Source organism: Cnephaeus nilssonii (assembly GCF_951640355.1).
Source record: "Cnephaeus nilssonii genome assembly, chromosome: 4".
Lineage (NCBI taxonomy): Eukaryota > Metazoa > Chordata > Mammalia > Chiroptera > Vespertilionidae > Cnephaeus > Cnephaeus nilssonii.
The window spans coordinates 58,383,264-58,399,340 of NC_137075.1; the positions used below are offsets into that span (position 1 = coordinate 58,383,264).

General features: G+C 49.4%; 1 protein-coding gene across 1 annotated transcript in view; it reads right to left on the minus strand.

The window, feature by feature from the left end:
• Window positions 1–356: 356 nt before the first annotated feature.
• ALDH1A2 (aldehyde dehydrogenase 1 family member A2) overlaps window positions 357–16,077 on the minus strand; it is an 86,816-nt gene continuing 71,095 nt past the window's right edge. Inside the window, exons 8-13 of the mRNA XM_079769514.1 lie at window positions 14,970–15,072; window positions 12,456–12,640; window positions 10,486–10,650; window positions 9,158–9,315; window positions 8,770–8,844; window positions 357–2,165 (exon numbers count right to left, since the gene is read on the minus strand). Coding sequence (XP_079625640.1) covers window positions 2,093–2,165; window positions 8,770–8,844; window positions 9,158–9,315; window positions 10,486–10,650; window positions 12,456–12,640; window positions 14,970–15,072 — 759 coding nt within the window. The 3' untranslated portion in view covers window positions 357–2,092. The remainder of the gene's footprint in view (window positions 2,166–8,769; window positions 8,845–9,157; window positions 9,316–10,485; window positions 10,651–12,455; window positions 12,641–14,969; window positions 15,073–16,077) is intronic.

Here is a 16,077-nt window from a genome sequence, read left to right on the forward strand (position 1 = left end):
CCACGTTTGTGAGAACAGGGCCCCCAAAACTCCTCCACATTTAGCTTTCATGGAGGCTATTTTGAATGAAAAATGTTATTTCACATGTTTCATAGATGGTCATACGTGTTCGCCACATAAAACCATACACACACACACATTCTAAGTCATGTCAGAAAATGAGGGTGTTGTCTGCCCTGCCTCGGCCTGTAAGAACACCCTCCCGGACTCCTGCTCCGTCACCAGAGAGCAGCACAGCTGGGTGCCCGGCCGCCGGGAGAGGGATGCGCATGTGCTTTGTGTGACACAGACTTATAAACACAGCCAGAGCCCTGAGGAGTACACAATATAAATGCTTTATTGCTAGCACAGAGGTTTCTTCTTAAGTAAATTAAAAGAAATAAATCTTCATTTTCACATTCTATATTGCAGTTCGAAGGTAACTAGCTGGTTAATGGGTATGTTCACTTGGACACACGCTATAAGGGGAGAGCATGACATTCACACGGAGGATCAGACACGTGGCATCCCTCGAGGCATCAGGCCACGGAATGCACTGTCGTAGGTAAGTAACAGCAAGGAGGGATTTCTTTAAAACGTGAACAGACAAGGGTTAGAAAGGGAACCCGGTATGGTTAGAAAGCAGAAACAGTTAAATACAGAAGGCTATATATGGGTTGCCCACATTCCATATACTCTAGGTTATGTTTGGTACTTTTAAATAAATGATCTTCCTCTAGGTTAGAGATGGGGTTGGATTTGGCAACTGGAAGGAGGGAAGAAGGAAAGAAAGCTGACACTGCTCACATCTCACTGGTGGGCTCACGGGAGAGGAGTGCGTGGCTGGGAGGAAAGGGGGCCAGCCTGCTTCTCACCCCCGCTGGGGAGGCCGGGGGGGGGGGGGGCGTTGAGAGGCAGGAACGGCCCGGGGAGGGCCCGCTGCGTGTGGCAGAGCAGCTCTGGTGCAGCGTGGCGACCGGGGCACACTGGAACCGTGCCAATGGGCAAGAAGACCGCCAGGCTTGGCCAGATTTCCCAAGGTTCCTGCCAGTGGAATTGGGGCATTTTAAGGCATGAGAGGCCAACACCCATAGCACTGGGGGGAGCCACTGGTGGTGCAGTGGGGGCTGGGGTGCAGGAGAAACTATTGATCCAACCGCAGAGGTAATCCACTTAGTTAAGAATTGTCCAGCGGTGTTGGAAACAAAATTATTTCTGCCAGGCACCCAGCATTGCCTTTCTCCAAATGCTCGAGCCTACTCAGATTGCTTTGGTTGACTTTAAAGATAAACTTTGGAAAAGATCTTATTAATCTATGAGAACCCACTCCCTGCCTTATTCTAGAATAACCAAGGAATCAGATGCAGCTGTGCACCCCCTCCCCCAAACATGCCCAAGCTCAGAAGCTGGGAACTACACACGATCTCTGCATCCCCACCTTCCTGGTCCTGCCCTCGTGCTACCCGTGGATGTGAGAAATCCAGGCTGGGTCTGGAAAATCCCCAGTTCCTCCTTCCTTCCTAGTGTATCTGCAGTGCACCAGCTTCTGGCATCGTCGGTCTGGCCTGGCTCTAACTAAAGCCATTTCAGTATTTTGCTTTGAAGAAATGGATAACATGAAATGGTAATTTGGCTGCAAAACCTTGGAAAATTGTTCCTGGCCCAAACATCTGCCCCAAATGAGCTCAGCTGAGCTCTCCTCGGAGGAGCAGGGGCAGGGGAGGAGCAGGGAGCGCCTGGACCGGGAAAAGGAAGCCGGCGGGAAGGCTGCCTTTCCCTAGGAGGAAGGGTCTTGTGACAGAAGGCATCCAATAACACAGCTCCCTAATCAGCCCCACCTCAGAGAGATACTGGGTGTGCCGGTAGTCACCCTCTTTCCTTCATCCTGCCCGCCCCAATATTTGGTATCGTTAGGTGATCCCCTACAGAGTGCCAAGAAACTGTGCCCAGCTGGCTTGCTTTAGTGATGCAGTGACCGGCCTGGCCTATGTGTTATCTTTTTCATCTTTAAATAAGGACCGAGTATCAACTTTGGATTCCTGAGAGCTGGGCCCCTCAGGGAAAGCAGAGAGGGGGGTCGTGCAGGCGGCCTTCACCTTCCCTCGTGGCCTCCTTAGGAATTCTTCTGGGGGATCTTTACTGTCACAGTCTTCACTTCGGAGTACTCTCGCAGGCCGAATTCGCCCCTGAAAACGGAAAGGGACAGTGTCAGACACCAGGCCGGGCAGCCCCACGGGAGATGCCAGAGTCCGGGGAGGTGCAGCTTGCCACCTGCTACCAGCGGGCCCTGGGGCTCCTGTAAGAATTCCTAATGACGCCCAGCCCCATGTGTGGGCTGGGGAAGCCGTCATCTATAAGCAGCCACTGTTTCTTAAAGGTAAAGGATGATCTGTCTTCACAGTATTACACACAAAGGCCACACTTCCCAACTACTCAGAAACAGGCCAGAGGTTTGCCGTGGCCAGCAGTCACCAGAGACCCTGGCTGTGCTCCTGCTGGGCACCACGGTCAGCAGCAGACCCAGTGTCTAATGCCTGGACTGTTTCTACTGCAGGGGCACCGGCTCCTCAGGACCATGGCGTGCTTTACTCTTCCAATCCCAGTCCTGCCACTGGGCCCAGGATGCGTCTGTGCTCCGATAGCTCTCCCAGAGAGCGGGTCCACTCTACCTGGGAGGAGGCCAGGAGATCCCCAGGCTAAGGGCCTCTGGGTTTGGGATTCTAAATCCCTTCTCATTGGCTCTTAGATCTAATACATGGAAATGAACCCCAAGGCCTATCGCGGCAGAGCACAAACCACCTGAAATGCCTGAAAAACATCATTCTGAATAAACAATGTCCGCAGCCCTCACAGTAATCAAAATAACTGACTGAAAACGACTGGGGAGCATTTGAGAGCTTGCTCCTTGGCATATATTGTCAAACAAACTCTTAGGGAAAATGTTTTAGAAGATAGGAAGTGGCAGTAAGCTGTCATCCACCCCCCACCCCCCACCCCTGCCCCAGACTCTCCTTCAGCCACTTTCCTTCCTGGCTCACAGGGACCTCTGGGATCTTGGTTATAGATCCAGGATTGTCATCCATCTGGTGAGCAAACATAACTGAGCTATGACTATGGGCAGCACTGCACTGGGCTGGGCGAAGGAGGAACTAACGGCTCCAGGCTCTGAGGAGCGTGCCGGTGGCTGAGCTGAGAGGAGGGGGGAGCTGCTCACCCGGCCAGGTGGCCACAGGAGACTGCGGCCGCCCTCCCCAGCCCTCTGGACACTCTCAGAGGCGGCTTGCAGCCACTGCTCTCAGGCTGCTGGGATGGAGTGAAGCCTTGTGGCTACGATGCAATTTGTCTTTATTTTTCTTCTCTAGCCCCTCCCATTCTTACCTCTTTTTAATTGTCTTTTATTCTTTTCTTGATTTCACTGTAAAACCAAGTATGTTCTATTTTTTCTTTAAAAATGCTTGAATTTTCTCCTTCTATTCTCTGTAAAGTCACACCTCCATGAAGCTTTTCCTGACGCTCCACAGAAGCAGCTGCCTGCCCTCTGTGTTCACAGAGCCCTGGACCCACCTCTAGCACAGCCTGTCACCAGGAGCTGCCTGAGCTTCCATCTCCCCATGGGCTTGTATCTCACTGACCGGACTTCCTGCCCCACCAACCTAGTGCACAGCCCACAGCATCAGCTTCCTGCCCACCAACCTAGTGTACAGCCCACAGCACCACTTCCTGCCCCACCAACCTAGTGCACAGCCCACAGCATCAGCTTCCTGCCCACCAACCTAGTGTACAGCCCACAGCACCACTTCCTGCCCCACCAACCTAGTGCACAGCCCACAGCATCAGCTTCCTGCCCACCAACCTAGTGTACAGCCCACAGCACCACTTCCTGCCCCACCAACCTAGTGCACAGCCCACAGCATCAGCTTCCTGCCCACCAACCTAGTGTACAGCCCACAGCACCACTTCCTGCCCCACCAACCTAGTGCACAGCCCACAGCACCACTTCCTGTCCCACCAACCTAGTGTACAGCCCACAGCACCACTTCCTGCCCCACCAACCTAGTGCACAGCCCACAGCACCACTTCCTGCCCCACCAACCTAGTGTACAGCCCACAGCACCACTTCCTGCCCCACCAACCTAGTGTACAGCCCACAGCACCACTTCCTGCCCCACCAACCTAGTGCACAGCCCACAGCACCACTTCCTGCCCCACCAACCTAGTGCACAGCCCACAGCACCACTTCCTGCCCCACCAACCTAGTGTACAGCCCACAGCACCACTTCCTGCCCCACCAACCTAGTGCACAGCCCACAGCACCACTTCCTGTCCCACCAACCTAGTGCACAGCCCACAGCACCACTTCCTGTCCCACCAACCTAGTGTACAGCCCACAGCACCACTTCCTGCCCCACCAACCTAGTGCACAGCCCACAGCACCACTTCCTGTCCCACCAACCTAGTGCACAGCCCACAGCACCACTTCCTGTCCCACCAATCTAGTGTACAGCCCACAGCACCACTTCCTGCCCACCAACCTAGTGCACAGCCCACAGCATCAGCTTCCTGCCCACCAACCTAGTGTACAGCCCACAGCACCACTTCCTGCCCCACCAACCTAGTGCACAGCCCACAGCACCACTTCCTGCCCCACCAACCTAGTGCACAGCCCACAGCACCACTTCCTGCCCCACCAACCTGGTGTACAGCCCACAGCACCACTTCCTGCCCCACCAACCTAGTGTACAGCCCACAGCACCACTTCCTGCCCCACCAACCTAGTGTACAGCCCACAGCACCACTTCCTGCCCCACCAACCTAGTGCACAGCCCACAGCACCACTTCCTGTCCCACCAACCTAGTGCACAGCCCACAGCACCACTTCCTGTCCCACCAACCTAGTGCACAGCCCACAGCATCAGCTTCCTGCCCACCAACCTAGTGTACAGCCCACAGCACCACTTCCTGCCCCACCAACCTAGTGCACAGCCCACAGCACCACTTCCTGCCCCACCAACCTGGTGTACAGCCCACAGCACCACTTCCTGCCCCACCAACCTAGTGTACAGCCCACAGCACCACTTCCTGCCTCCACCAAACCCCACTCCAGCATAAAGGCAGACCTGTGATTGCGGTGGTCGCCTTCACAGCTGGACCATGTATCAGGGCACAGGTGCACTTAGAAGTCTTATTCCTGTTTCTCAGCCAAAACAGGTTATATTCCCTAAGAGGAACCAAACTTGGCATATCTACAGATAAGGTAAGATGTTAGATTTTGGTGTCTCTCATCCCGCCATTTAAGAAAATCAGTTAGACTCACTCACTAAACAAAGGGATTTCTGCTTTCGGGTGTGTATTTCCCTGCCTTGCTCTTTGGCTCACAGCAGCATTTCTCAGCGCAGGGTCCCCAGCCCACCTGCATGAGAACCACTCCAGGAGCCCTTTAAAAATGCAGAGCCTGGGCCCCAGCACACATCTACTAAGTCAGAATCTCTGAGAGGTCCCCAGGTAGGCACACTCAGCACACCCCTCCCCAGACTGCAGGCACTTTCTGTGCATGCGCGTGTTGTGCACAGACATACATGCACAACGCGTGTGTGCACACCATGAACTTGAGAAGCCCTTATGCAGAGCATCCTAATAATGCTTCTCATCTTCAACGCTTGTGTCCTTCGTTTGTAAAATGCTGAGGTTCACGGCTTTCTTTCCTTTCCCTTGACGGTGACACATATTTTATAGCTCGGGCTCTTGTGTCTCAGGGGAGCCTGAATGAGGAAGGAAAAGGACGGGGCAAGTGAAACAGATGGAGTTAGCTGAGCAGGCGGAACTGAGAGAAACAGCCTTCTCTGACCCCGGAGTCAGAGGCCAGCCCGTTAGGTAACCTGCAGAGGGAGCCCTCTCCACAGCTCTCCCTGGGGGAGCACACAGAGGCTCCCCAGCCCTCCGTGCAGCTTGTTTCAGGAGGTGCTCCCTCCTGTCTCTACTCCTCTCAGAGGTGGCAGGGAGGTGGCAGGGAGGTGGCAGGGAGATGGCAGGGACCGAAGCTGCATGGAGTTTGCAGGCTGTGGGGCAGACAGTTCCTTCCACACGCAGGGATAGGTGGGGTTTCTAGGACTGTATTAAATGAGAAGGAAGAGTGAGGCCGGGACAAGGCAGGTCCTTTATATGAAGCATTTCCTACCACGCAAGGTTAGTTAAGGAAGAGAAAGCATGTTTGAGGGGCAAGCGGGGACAAAGAAGCATATAACTGAGCAAGATGAAGTGGGTCTCATCAAAGAGCTCTGCTCCCTAATTCCTGTTTAACTGCCTGGGAAGGCCAGTTCACTACGTATAGTGCCTATAAGACGAGTCGAGCGCTGTTCTTCAGTATCTTGGCCCACTGTTCTGGGTGGTTCTGACACAAACGGACTGTCTCCTGGACCATCTTTCTAGCAGGGGGAATGTTTCTGATAGGAGCAGACTGGACCTGGACTTCACAGCCTGAATCCCGGGAGGATGCTTGACCATGACGAGGGTCCAGGCCAAGCCTGGGATTACAGCCATCAGCCAGCGCTTACTTATTACAAGTATAGTTCACACGCATGATTCACCCTGTTGATGACCCGTCACAGGAAAGTCGATGTGAGTAGCATTCCCAGAGCCAGTGACTGTTCCAACCTTTCAGAGCCTGGGGGAGCCCAAACCCAGGGGCGGGAAGCGAAATGACAAATGGAAGCAGAAAGCAAGGCCATGTGCAGGCTAAGGAGAGACACTTGGAGTATGTGAGGACTGTATAAAAGCTGAGGAGCACTAATGGCTGAGCAAAGAGCATCCAGACTGGCTCTGGGTTCTGGCTGTAAAGCAAGTGAGGGGTGCTGAAGCCAGAAGCAAAGGTTCAAGCAGGAGTGGTTCCTCCCTGGCATCACCAGAGACAGCACAGAAGTTGGTGATACTAGCTGGAATTTAGGAAAAATTCTGCCACACTTCCAAAGTAAGATATTTATTAAGAAAAAGGAGGATCACCTGCATAGCACTCATCTACAGTACTTGATCAATAATGATGAGAGCAGCTAACATTTTCTGAAGGTTGGCCAGACACTCTGTTGGATGTTTGGCATACTTAATGCTAACATTTAATCCTCACAGCAACCCTTTGGGGCAGGTACTATAATTGTACCCATTTTATAGATGAGGAAATTGAGGCTTAGTAAGATTAAGTAACTTGCCTAAGGTTGCACAGGTATTAAATGCTACAGCCAGGATACACATCTGAGCAGTGTGATTCTACAAAGTCTCCTCTTTGCCTCAAAGTTACATCTACTTTATGGTTTAATGGCTAGGGGCTGGAAATGACCAGTTAAAGTATCTTAACACATTACGGACCAGGACTGGTAGTTTTATTGCTAGCTTTGCCCAGTGGTCAGATAAGTTTCTATTGAACAAGTACAAAAAACGTTTTACATAAATGTTAAAGGCACACTTTAAAATTAAATACCCATTGCATTTTGAAGTTATTTATTACATGTTCTTACAAGCTAATATCTTTTTAAAGTATGATACTTTGTAAAACACTGTGTAATATGAAGTGAGAATTCTCGTGATCCGTCCGCAATTTGTTAAGCATGTAGCCCTTCTGTGTTAGTCTTATGGGTTCACTGCACTCTCCCCGCAAATCACACTTATTTCTCCCACAGTGTCTTTACTTACTCCTCTCACACTGCTTCCTTGGCTGATCTTATGGAAACTAAGTGCATTTAGAGCCACTGAATCCCAGGTTCAAATCTCAGATCTGCCATTTACTGGCTCTATGACTTGTGCAAGCTACATAACTCCTCTAACCCTTCATTCCCCCTCTAAACTATCTGTAATATAGACAAGTATTTATCTTAAAGGATCATTGTGAAAATTGAATCAGACGTTAGGATACAAGTTAGCATAAAGCCAAACACAGATAAGGCATTTAACTAATGGTATCATTATTGTTACTGCAAATTCCTTCTAGCGGGTCATCTTCTTATAATCTCTGCCCAAGCATCCTCTTGTGCCATGAATCTTGGCCTTAAACACTCTGGGATTTCCTCAGCTCCCACAGAATGCCCCTTGAAGCCCTTTGAGATTTGGATTAAACCACTCATTCATGCTATGCACTAACGCTGCATTTCCAGACTCAAAGAACCTACAGGTGCTGAGCAGGTGAGTGAATCAGTTGTGTGTAAAATGAATGACAACCAATACTCAGGTCCCACAAGCAACAAGAGGGGTGGGGAAATGGCGAACTGCAGAGCTCACAGCTGCAGCAGTTCTATAGGGAGAAGGAAATAAGTGAGGAATCTAGATTTATTTAGAGCCTCCTCATTGTTGAATGGTCGATAAAAATTTTTAAATGTGAGGCAAAACAAAACATTGCCAGCCACCTTCGTACCTGGGCTAGCAGTTGGTGACCTTTGTTTTAAACACTCCAAACTTGGTTTGGTCCCTGGCTATTCCATATTTGTTGTACCTTCACGCTTTTGTTCTTGCTATTTTCTCTGCCTGGAATGCCTGCTCCTAAAAAACTCTCTGACCCCATCAGGTGAGATTAATTGGTTCTGCCTCTATACTTACAAGATGTTTGACATACTTCTCTAATGGCCCTTATAATATGGCATTGCTGGTACATTAACTTTTCCCCATTCCCACCTCAGATGAGAGAATTGTCTTTGTTCATCTTCGTAACATGCAGCACGGAGCTTAGCTTACAGTGGTATACGTTCAAGCAAATGCTTGTTTAATGAGAGTCCTCTTCTATGCTAAGAACCAGCTACTTTGGACACTTACATTTCTCTCCCATTTCCAGACATCTTGAATCCCCCAAAGGGGCTCTGGGCATTTAAGGCATTGTAACAATTGATCCTGAAAGAAGAAAACAGTGCTACTGTTAGTGTGAATTCTGCTCGCACAGAAATAATCCCACAGGCATGATACCTCTTTTGTAAGTTTTATTTTTATTTCCTTTGTTTCCAATGGAAAATTGATAATTCACTTGGATTTCCTGATCTGGCCAGTAAAGGCTGCATCCACTCTCAGGGTGATGTCTGCTGCTTTGGGCCTTCCCCATCCCTCCAGAGGACACATGTGTATTTCACCCAGGCTCTGGAGAATGGCAAGGCCCCGTACCACCCCTGGAATGTGTTATGGCCAGAATGCTGACACAGACAAATCTTACCAAACAGTCCCAGCTTGCATCGCAGAAGACACTGTGAGGGCCTTGTTGATGTCATTGGTAAAGACAGCGGCTACGAGTCCGAAGTCGGAGTTATTGGCTCTTTCGATAACTTCATCCATAGTCTTAAACCTCAGAATTTCCTGAACAGGGCCAAAGATCTGCAACAAGATAGTTTGCCTCAACATTGTTGCTATGCCATTCCTTCGCCTGCTCTCCACATTTCAAAGAAAATGTTCTCTGCCTTCATTATTTAAATAACTAGAGGACCGATGCACAAAATTCATGCATGGGAGAGTTTCCCTCAGCCTGGCCTGCATCCTCTCCAATCCAGGACCCCTTGGGGGATGTCCGACTGCTGGTTTAGGCCTGATCCCAGAAATCGGACCTAAACTGTCAGTCAGACATCCCTCTCACAATCCGGGACTGCTGGCTCCTAACCACTCACCTGCCTGCCTACCTGATCACCCCTAACTGCCTCTGCTTGCCAGCCTGATTGCCCCTAACTGCCCCCCCCTGCCAGCCTGGTTGCCCCTCCCTGCCTCCCCCTGCCAGCCTGGTCACCCCCAACCCCCCCCCCCGCCTGCCTGGTTGCCCCCAACTGCCCCCCCTGCCAGCCTGGTCACCCCTCACTGCCCCCCTGCCAGCCTGGTTGCCCCTCACTGCCCCCCCTGCTGACCTGGTTGCCCCCAACTGTTCCTTCCCCCCCACCCCGTGCCAGCCGGGTCACCCCTCACTGCCCCCCCTTCCAGCCTGATCACCCCACGCAGCCTGCTGTTCACTCATTGTGTGAGGGTGTCCTGGCCAATTTGCAATTACCCTTTTATTAGTATAGATGTTTATGTTCAGCAGCACAAAACTGGAAAATATCCCAAACTTTGCAGAAATAGATTACACAGGAGTCTATCCTTAGAGTGCGTTTGATGCCCCATGCCCCACCCTCCCTGGTGTCACTTGGTCCCACTGTGTGTACTTCAGCTGTGTCTCTGAGCCTGGGCAGAGCCGAGGAGGCACTGTTCTGGCTGCTGGCTGACCTGCGTGTTCCCTCTGCTGCATTACTGTGAGGATGCCTGGATGCCTTTCCTTTCATGCTTAACAGCCTGGTGACCCCACAACTGGCTATTCTGATTATTCTGTTGGCTAATAACAATTGCAATCATGCAATATGTCACCTACCTTCCCTGTCTTTTTAACTTTTTTCTTGAAACAGAGATTTGCGTAGCCATGTTTATTGCTATAGTACAATATATACAAAATAGAAAACGCTAATATCATTGTACTAGAAATGCTCTGGAAAACATGCCAAAATGTTAGAATCTTGTATTTTATACCTCCTCCTTGGCAATGCGCATGTCATCAGTCACGTTGGAAAACACCGTGGGCTCGATGAAAAACCCCTTCCGGCCCAGCCCCTTGCCGCCACACTCCAGCTTGGCGCCCTCAGCCACACCGCTCTGGATGAGCTCCAGGATCTTGTTGTACTGCTTCTTATCAATCTACAGACAAAATTGTCAAGTGACTCCAAGTAAAATCTTCCATGAAAACAGAAATAAGCATGTTCTCAGGAATCATTTGTGTTTTTAAAAAAGCTTCATCATATCTAGTCAAATCATATGGAATACTATTATTTAAACATTTTTTATCCATGGAAAATGGCAATTTGTTTGGTTCAAACAAATATATCAAGAATTCCAATAAAAGAACGGCTCTGATGATACCACTAAATCAGATATACCAGTTTAATGTTTAAACAATGTTTCTAAGTGATGGAGACACTGGTGAATTGATTATTCACTGTGTGGAGGAAAATGGACTTCTATAGCCAAAATGAAGAGTTTAACAAGTTGTACTGATACTAAAAAGATGAAAACAAGAGATGAGCTAATGCAGCCTCTTTACCTCAAATCCTATTGGGATAAATTTTTAATGGAATGTTCCACCTTTAGAGAAAAGGGTTAAGTTTAAAGAGTGAGGCCTAGCTTCCTACTCCATAAAATAAGGTCAGTCTTGCTTCCCAAAAGTTATAGGCTTATCATGCAATTATTATGGTAAATAATATAAAAACTGACATTCTCCTGAGTTTCAAATGCTCAGCTAGAACCGTGGTCGGCAAACTGTGGCTCACGAGCCACATGCGGCTCTTTGGCCCCTTGAGTGTGGCTCTTCCACAAAATACCCACGGCCTGGGCAAGTCTATTTTGAAGAAGTGGCATTAGAAGAAGTTTAAGTTTAAAAAATTTGGTTCTCAAAAGAAATTTCAATCGTAGGGCTGTTGATATTTGGCTCTGTTGACTAATGAGCTTGCCGACCACTGAGCAAGAATATCAGTCTTCTCTCAAATGGCCCCACAACTGAGAAGGTGTTGATTCTTATTAGGAAGACCCAGGCTCTAGTGGCCCAGATGAGATCTGGTCCACGCATTCATTACAAATTCTCAGCCTCTATCTACAGTTTAAAACCAGAACTCCATCTGGAAATACGCCTTGATGACTGTGGAAAGCCTGCAGCGCTAAGGAGAGCAGGCTGCGGGACTTTTGTGGCCTCCCCATCCACCACAGTGCATGAGGCACTCAGCGTGAGAGACAACTGTATGGTCTTCAAGTCCAAACATTCACAATCTACAAATGGTCTCCCCAGGCGCATCAGGGTGGTGGAGAGAACCCTTTGCAGCTGAGAAAAGGATATATGGCTTCTGAGAATGAGAGAGGCCCAGCCTCCTTGACTGTGGCCTCTGCAAGAATGTCTGAAGTCAGGGCTGGGACTGGGTTCTCATGGCAAGATCCACCGTGTCATGACTAGGTCTTCCTTTAGGGCTGAGCGACTCCAACTTACCCCCAAAGTTGAGAGTATCCTTAAGGCAACTCTAATCCTTTTGTTTTCCAGAAATAAAATTGAGATATGGAAAGAGAATCTAAGATATAAGCAATGCCTCACCGGCCACACTTCCAGCTGTGAAGGTGAGGCAGAAGAGTGAGGAGGCAGCGGGATAAAAGAAGGTGGTGCTTTGCTGGGTCCCACTAAGTGACCAGTTTCTGTGCTCACCAGGGATAAAGTAAAGAAAGGGCCCGGGCCGGTATGGCTCAGTGGTTCAACATCGACCATGAACCAGGAGTTCACAGTTCAATTCCTGGTCGGGGTATATGCCGGGATTGTGGGCTTGATCCCCAGGGAGGGAAGTGCAGGAGGCAGCCGATCAAAGCTTCTCTCTCATCATAGATGTTTTTATCTCTCCCTCTCTCTTCCTCTCTAAAATCAATATTTTTTAAAATGTAAAGGAAGGGATGGTTCATGATTTCTCTACCTGGGGTCCCTGCTCAGTGGTGGGGTCAAAGGGACTCCCCACTATGCGCCTCTTGGCCCGCTCCACGCTTCTCCTCACGAACTCCTCGTAGATGGACTCCTCCACGAAGATGCGCGAGCCCGCAGTGCAGCACTGGCCTTGGTTGAAGAACACACCCTGGTGAGCCTGCTCCACCGCGTGGTCCACTGCAAGAGGAAAGGCACGTTCCCAGCACTGCCTCACCTGTGAGGGGCCGTCCGTGAGCCGCCCCTCCCCTCACAGCCCAGGCAGGGTCAGGCTGCCCACGGGGCACAGGGCGAGTAACTGTGAGAGCCCTGGACTGAGAACGCAACGTAGTTGTGGTTCTAATAGACCCTGACGTTACTGGCTGTGTTAACTTAGGCATCTTCACCACTTTGAGTCCCAAACCCCAATTCACAGGGGTTGGCAGATAACGTAATGGTATGAATCTGCCCGAGAGTAAAACAATGTGAGGGACGCTGGGAAGGAAAGCCACCACATTTGGCTATTGCTATGCATGGATATAAGCCCATGATTGCCACATTTCCAATTTTAAGGAAAAACAGAAATCAATACTTTCAATGTACAGTTTTTGTTTTTTTAAGCACTGTGTAATATCTAGACTATAAGCATAGTTAGAATGGCATATGGCCTGTGACTACCAGTGTGCAACCCCTAATCTATAGGGCCTTGTGGCTGTTATGTTTAATTAGTATTTTGGTGAATTTAACTGTAACAGTGATGGCTTTTCTTTGAAGACATCACATTTCCTCTCTTTTTACAGGGATTTGTATAATAGCCTGTGATAGCGCTTTCATTTCCATCTCTTATATTTCAAGAGAGAATTAAATCTGGTGTGCGCTAGCTGCTAAATGACTGAATCAATCCATCAACGTCAGGTCAATGAAGTGCCTACTCCTCGGGAGGATTTAGCTGTAAGAATTCTGATCCCCTGGCACCTAGTATAAAACTGAAGCTGAACTCCTTGCACATTCCCAGCTGGGGCTGGAACGCAGGCAATCTGCCCCCTGTTCTCCCAGCGGTGACAGTGGGGAAGCAGCTCTGCCGGGCAGGGTGTGGGGAAGGAAGAGGATGGCTGAAAGAGACTGGGAATGTCATTCCCGGGACAGGTTTTCAAAACAGAGAGACCACACCTGTGCAGAGTGAACCAGACAGTATCCTGCCTGGAGACAGGGGGCTCCCTAGGCTACTGCTTCAAGCCTCCCTAAAGCCCCACTGCCAAGGCGGAATCGCCTCCAATTTGGGTCTATTCACACAGAGCTGACCACCGTGTGTTGTCATCCTGACTGAGTGTCACGGGAGCAACAGAAAGGGGTTGGGCCGAGACCGGTTTGGCTCAGTGGATAGAGCGTCGGCCTGCGGACTCAGGGGTCCCAGGTTCGATTCCGGTAGGGGGCATGTGCCTTGGTTGCGGGCACATCCCCAGTGGGGGGTGTGCGGGAGGCAGCTGATCGATGTTTCTCTCTCATCGATGTTTCTAGCTCTCTGTCCCTCTCTCTTCCTCTCTGTAAAAAATCAATAAAATATATATTAAAAGAAAGAAAGAAAGAAAGAAAGAAAGAAAGAAAGAAAGAAAGAAAGAAAGAAAGAAAGAAAGAAAGGGGTTGGGCTGACCAAACAGAGGAGAGGCTATGGGTTTGGAAAAATATTGGCTAGTGAAGAATTTTCTAAATGACCTACAAAGCCACTAGGCACACTTGAGAAGTTTCAGACTTCTTGAAACTAGCCAGGGAGGTTATATTTCAGGTGTTCAGATCGCAGCACATTGGTCTTTCTAGTATATAGCGCTGACCAAGCCTTCACCTCCCCCCCTTCCACCCTATTCTACACATCACAAGGTCAAATGGCTTATTAGTGTCTAGAAAATAAATCCTATTCAGTTCCACATTGATAAGTGCTCTTTTCCTATATTAAACTATTTTCCCCTCGAAGGAAGAGTCCAGAGTCTTCTTGAGTGCCCCTTAGCATTAAAGATCTTTTTCTCAGTGTCCTGTCAAAAGCTATAGGAGTTCATCACCAGTATTACATGAAATGTTGAAGGGTATTACTTAATAAAAAGATGAAGAAAAAGAAGGGGAAAAATGATCAAGATTATGAACAATAAAATGGCAATAAATACACACCTATCAGCAATTGAATCCAAAACTCAAAATAATTGAACAAAATAAACTGATGAATAAAATGCAAACAGAGGCATGGACACACAGAACAAACTGATAAATCTCAGAGGGAAGGGGGGATGAGGATAGGGGTGTGGGTGAGATTAACGGGGAACTTATATGCATATATGCATTACCTATGAACACAGATCATACAGTGGTGGTGAAGGCCTGGGGCAGGGCAGGAACCGGGTGGAGGGGGGCAATGGAGGGAAAAAAGGGGGACATTTGTAATACTCTCAACACTGAAGTTTTGTGTGTGTTTTTAAGGGAGATACGAGAGATCACTGAAGGGCATGTGCCGGAACACATATGAGGCCTGTGGTTGACTTACAATCAGCATCTGCAAAAATAATATTGGGACTTTTCCCTCCAAGTTCCAGAGTTACTCGCTTCAAATTACTTCTGCCAGCTGCTTCTTGGATAAGCTTTCCAACCTGAAAGGAAATGGAGAGAGGTTTCACACACTGTGCATTGAGATGGTCAGTGGCCTGAGCCAGCTCTGGACAACAGTGGCAGGCAGCAGAAATGGACCCTGCAAAGCAAACCCACCCACTGATGACACAGGAACAGCTCCTGGGGTCAACTTGTGTGGACAAGATACAAGTTAGTGCCTCAGCGACTAGGAAGCTGTCAGCTCCTTCAGAATCTGCCTCAGCTAGAAAGAGCTCTCTTGCCCACAGGGATGCCCTCCCCTGGACATCCCTCATCCATCCACTAAGGGCCGGGGTATGCAGGCCTGCTCTCTCAGCCCACCGCAGGCCAACTCCGCAAGACCATATATGCTCAGCCAGGCCACCTATGGTTGGCTGAGGACGTCAGGCCTGCACTGCAGCTTGGCTTCCCCTGTGTCCACTCCCCTTCAGCAGGGAAACCTGATAAACAGCCTGCACGCCAAACCCCACCTCAGGGTCTTCTGGAGAACCTGACCAGTAACGGCGCCGCTCTCCTGGAGGGCAGAGGTCACTTTATGGAAAGCACTGAGCCACCATGTAGGCAGTTTGCTCTAGTTGAGATGAGAAATGTTACCTGTGCCTGGATCCACCAAAAATTAAGTATTTTGAAAGCCTGGAGAAGAGAAATGCTGAATTTATGTTGGATTCCTCCAGCCGCGTGTTGAGACCCTCAAGCAGGACTAGTAATTCCTCGAGCAGTGTTGAGTCACGGCTAAGAGCAGAGGCTCTGGGGCCTGAGTTTCTTTTACTGATTCTATCACTTATTGTTTGATCTTGGGAAATTTATTTAGCTTCTCTGAGCCTCGGGGTTCCCTCCTCTGTAAATGAAGCTAAAAACAGTATCTGGTGGGTGGGTGGGAAGAGATCAACCAAAGAACTTGTATGCACGCATGCATAACCCATGGACACAGACAACAGGGTCGTAAGGCCTGGGTCCGGAGGCGGGACTGAGCTAGAAGGGGTCAAAGGGGGGATGGGAGAGGGGAA